The sequence below is a fragment of the Monopterus albus genome, unplaced genomic scaffold (assembly GCF_001952655.1).
Source record: "Monopterus albus unplaced genomic scaffold, M_albus_1.0 scaffold312.1, whole genome shotgun sequence".
Lineage (NCBI taxonomy): Eukaryota > Metazoa > Chordata > Actinopteri > Synbranchiformes > Synbranchidae > Monopterus > Monopterus albus.
Window position 1 is genome coordinate 306913 of NW_018128192.1, and position 5122 is coordinate 312034.

The window sequence follows — 5122 nt, forward strand, 5'->3', positions numbered from 1 at the left end:
TCACAGCCAGACTCGAGCTTCAAAACCACTCTTCAGAAAACCAGTGGGTGATGTCACAGTGGGTTTGTCCAGTTTTTATATACAGTCAGTGGTGGAGCCACAGGATCTGAGGTAAGATCCAAGTGTGGCTTAGAGAAAAGGCATGAAGATTTTTGTTTGAGGCTTATTGTGTCATCTTATCATATCAGGATCAGAATCAGCTTTACTGACCAGATGTGTTGGACACATGAGGAATTTGACTTTGGTACAGTGGCTCTCAACATGTATGTACAATGTTCTTCCCTAAAGCAATGAGTAGTAAACAAGTAAAAAAGGGTAAACAAAGTAAGACAGAGAACAACAAAAAAGGAAAAGAATGTGCAAACAACAAAAAGGAATATGCATTAAGAAAATAAAAATAAAGTGCTTATAAATATAGAAACGTATATACACAGTTTAGATGCAGCTTTCTAGATATATACAAAGTTATATTTACAGGTATTGTGATCAACTCAAGGTTGCTGCAGCTACACCACAGGACCCGCTGTTCAACCTCCCGCCTGTAGGCCAACTCGTCACCGTCTTGGATGAGACTAATAACCGTTGTGTCATTTGCAAAACTTTAGGAGCTTAACAGAGGTGCAGTCATTTGTATAGAGGGGAGAACAGCAGTGGGGAAAGCACACATCCCGGGGGAGCACCTGTGCAAATAGTCCAGATGGTGGATGTGGTTTTCCCCAGGAGAAAAGATTGAACACCTTTTCTCCTATTTTTGATAATGAATTGTCTGATGTTTAATAGTTCTTCTCTGGTAAAGGTAAACTGGGATGGGTTGCAGAAGACATGAGAACACATGCGAGAGCGCCCTACCAAGGCAGCCATACACGGTGCCATTTGCAGGAAAAAGATGCAGATGCAGAAAACACTGCAGACAAGCAGTCAGTCAGGGACAGAGGACACATCTTGTCAGTTGAGTGAACCAGGCCATTTTTTTTTTGCACTTTATGGAGATAATGCAATTACCTAAAGTTCAAGACCTGGCCCGAATTATGCCCCTTCTGTTCTCGCACTATTTAAACTCACTGAACCATCACTCTTCTGCTTCTTGTTACCCACCAAAGTTCTTCCCCCAACTTTTTATATTCTGCATCTCTTTTGACAATTCTCCTGTTCCTGCAGGGGCTCTACTAGAGCCCCTGAGTGGCAATCCATCTCCTTCCACCCACACTTACTATCATATCTGCATTTAGTGAGGGTAGGTCCCTGCTAGCAAAAATAAAATTACATCGCATTATAGTATAGTTCACTTTATAGTAGTAAACAGTGTCATATAATGGGGCGGGGGGTGGGTGCTGGGGGCCCAGGATCTCTATCAGTACCATTGCCTCTGCTGAGGCAAAATATCCCAACACATTTGTTACAGAAAACAGCTTTAATAACAATAAATATGTTACCCTCATGTATATTAATATACACCCACTAGTTGATTTATTTTATTTTGTTAAATAATTTTTGTAGGAGTCTCTAGGGGGATATTTATTAAACCTATCGCAAATTACAGTCGGGTGCAAAAAATATTGCAGCACCACAATTTTTTCAATTTAGCAGCTTAGTTACCAAGACCAATGATGTAAATGAGCACAGCTGTAGGTTAACTTGGATGCACTTCAGCTGGTAAGGACGTACCTGTACTGCACATGGGTGGATCGAGAGGGACAGTAGAAAAGAATGTGCTTACTGTGACTTAACTTTGATGTTGTTCAAGAAATCAGCAAACATATTTTGGAACTGCAATCATAAATCTTCTGCCAGTGATATCATCTTTTCTCAGTGGACTAAATGAAGTAAACTAAACTGAAGCCGGACTTCTAAAGAACTCTTTCTTTCCCACTGCCATCAGACTCCCAAGCAGCTGACAGGAGTTTATAGCCAGGGATTACTTCATGGAACTGCACCTGGCAGTTTACATTTTCAGTTTGCATATGTATATGCAAAGGGGCAACAGCTCGCCTACAAACAGACCCTGGGTCGGTCCTGTCGGGGTCGGATCTATCAGCAGGAGTGCTTCTACCAGTGCAGGTGGGATCCGAAACAGTTAAACTGTATATAAATACACTGAATGTTCTTGATTGAAGCACACAAATTATCCTATATTCTCTTTAAAAGTACCATAAACATGCTTGTACTGACTGTCAGAACTCCACTTGCCTCCCTGCAAAGTTTGGTAGTGGCTTCTCGTAGCTCGGTAACCGTGTTCCCTGACCAGCCGCGCCTCGAACATTCGTTCACAGCTTCTAGTAGGATTTGGGGCTACTTCCCGATTTGGCAATTCAATTTCAGCGTCATATTTAGAACAAGGAGTTACTTTTTAAGAAAGTCATCAATCAAACTGTTTAAATACTGTGTCATGTTAAAGACAGGGTACTCACATTTCCTCGTGGTTCTCCATCAATTCAGTTTCTTCCGATAAAGAAGCAGCCATTGCCTTTCCCAAAAGCTTTTCCTCATCAGACCCACAACTTAGTATCACACAACAGGAAGTGGAGCGATTTGTATTTCAAAATAAAAACGGAGTTTCTTTGGTTTTAAGGTTAGAAAATCAAGTGCCGTTTTAGTAGGCTATGTGAATAAACAGTTTCTACAAATTAGAATATCTAGGAGTTTGCTGTGCTGAACGTTGTTGTGTTTGGGTTGTTTTGTTTTTGCCACATTTCTACGATCTATATTGTACTCCATCATGTTTTCACACTTTTGTTACTGCTCAATTCAGTGTGCTTAGACCACAAGCATCGTTGGCCCATGACTGTGGAGGTTCTTCCATAGGTGTGCATGGTCTTTCTAAGCAGTGTGTGCAATTTTAAAGTAATATTTATCTTTTTTTACATTCTAATATTTTATCTATATATACATTTTAATGTTTTCTCTGTGTGCATTTTGCATGCATTTAATTTTTTTATCTTTCATGTGCATTGTATTAAGCACTTTGAAATGCCATTGTGTATGAAAATGTGCTATATAAATAAACTTGTCTGAAATATAATTTACATATATTTATATATAATATTTGCATTTAAATCTTGTTTTGAGTCATCTGGCTGGTACAGGAACTTAGATTTCAATTCTGAAATAGAGCCACAATATGGTATTTTTACACTTGTGACAGTTGAAAAAAATATTGTATTATTGTATGTGCTTTTTTTATTATTCAATATTAAAATTCCAACCCCTGAAAATTATTTAAGGATATTTTGAAAGTACTGATGCTTTACTTGCTACATTTGACAGTTGTCTTTCTGAGACCTTTCTGTAACCTTTGTCTCTCCTGGTACTTGCTGCCCCCTGCTGGTTCTATTTTAGAAAGAAGAAGAAAGAAAGAAAGTCACTTTCGGCTTTTCCCGTTTAGGCGTCGCCACAGCAAATCGTCACACTGACGACTCACATGTTGACATTTGGCACTTTTTTTTTTTTTTTTTTTTTTTTTTCCGCCGGCCCTTCCTAACGCATCCCTGATTCGAACCCGGGCCGCAGCAGGGAGAGCGCTGCGCCTTGACCACTAGCCTACCAGAGATGATTTTGGAAAAAAGAAGAAGAAGAAAGGAAGCTTTATTTTATTGTCATTGTAACACTGTGACACAACAAAATTTAGTCTGGAGCCGAGGACCTTGGGCCGCTGTGTGCACGCACATTGCCATCACGGGCAACTTGGGGGGGTTGAGTGTCTTGCCCAAGGACACTTGGGACTGCAGACACCGAGATCCGAACCTTCAATCTTCCGGTTGGGAGAAGACTGGTCTACCCACTGTCGCACCTCAAAAGAAGCAGCTGATGATCCCATTTCCCAAATCAGCCCATAACAGAACAATCTTTTGAAAGAAATCGCCTTTCTATGCTTTTACAGCACACTCAAAGCTCTTTCACACATTATTCGGCCATTCACCCATTCGCACTCCCAAGCACTCACGCATTCACACACCGGTGACATCACCGGGAGCAACTGGGGGTTTAGTGTCTTGCTCAAGGACACCTCGACATGTTGACTGGACAAGCCGGGAATCGAACCGCTAATCCTCCGGTTAGGAAACGACCCGCTCTACCTCCTGAGCCACAGCCGCCCCCCACACATCAGTAGAGCCGCCCCCCGCACATCAGTAGAGGTGAGTGTGAGTGGCTGGTGGTCTACAGAGGGTCTGAACTTGATAGCTGTCTCCTTGTTGTCCCGGTCAAAATGAGCATAGAAGTCATTTAGCTCATTGAGGAAGGAGACATCTGTGGTTATTGGGTGGAGCTGCCGGGCTTCTAGTCACTGATGACCTGGATGCCCTTCCACATACATCAGGGGTCAGAGTTTGTGAAGTGTTCCTCAACCTTTAGCTTGTAGTGGTGCTTGGCCTTCTTGATGCCCCTCCTCAGGTTGGCCTGGATCAGCTATAGGCCTGTGCATCACCAGATCGGAAGGCAGAGTTGTGTGCCTTCAGCAACACCTCCTTGTTCATCCATGGCTTCTGATTTGGGTACAGTGGGGCAAATAAGTATTTGATACACTGCCAATTTTTCAAGTTTTCCCACTTACAGAGAATGAACAGTTCTGTAATTTTCATCATAGGTACACCTCAACTGTGAGAGACAGAATCTAAAAAAAAAATTCCAGAAAATCGCATTGTTAGATTTCAAAATAATTTATTTCCAATTTTTATTGCATGAAGAATGTATTTCCGATCACCTACCAACCAGCATGAATTCTGGCTCTCACAGACCTATTAGTTTGTCTTCAAGAAGCCCTCCTATCCTCCACTCATTGCCTGTATTAATTGCACCTGTTTGAACTCATTACCTGTATAAAAGACACCTGTCCACACACTCAATATATCAGACTCCAACTTCTCCACTATGGGTAAGACCAAAGAGCTGTCTAGGGACACTAGGGACAAAATTGTAGACCTGCACAAGGCTGGGATGGGCTACAGGGCAATAGGCAAACAGCCTGGCGAGAAGGCAACAACTGTTGGCGCAATTATTAGAAAATGGAAGAAACTCAAGATGACAGTCAATCTCTCTCGGACTGCGGCTACATGCAAGATCTCGCCTCGTGGAGTATCAGTGATCCTGAGAAAGGCGAGGGAGCAGCCTAGCACTACACGGGAGG

At 42.0% G+C, this 5122-nt stretch overlaps 1 protein-coding gene across 4 annotated transcripts in view; it reads right to left on the reverse strand.

Annotated features, from left to right (window-relative positions):
• cep15 (centrosomal protein 15) overlaps positions 1-2524 on the reverse strand; it is a 5748-nt gene extending 3224 nt beyond the window's left edge. For 2 of the 4 annotated variants that reach the window (XM_020623854.1, XM_020623853.1), the window contains exon 1: positions 2409-2522. Coding sequence is in view for 1 of the 4 variants with exons in the window: in XM_020623852.1 (XP_020479508.1) it covers positions 2409-2461 (53 nt within the window). In the remaining 3 variants the exon portion in view is untranslated. Of the gene's footprint in view, positions 1-2408 lie in introns of all 4 variants that reach the window. The other 2 variants (XM_020623852.1, XM_020623855.1) reach the window with 2 other exon arrangements.
• Between the last annotated feature and the right edge of the window lie 2598 nt (positions 2525-5122).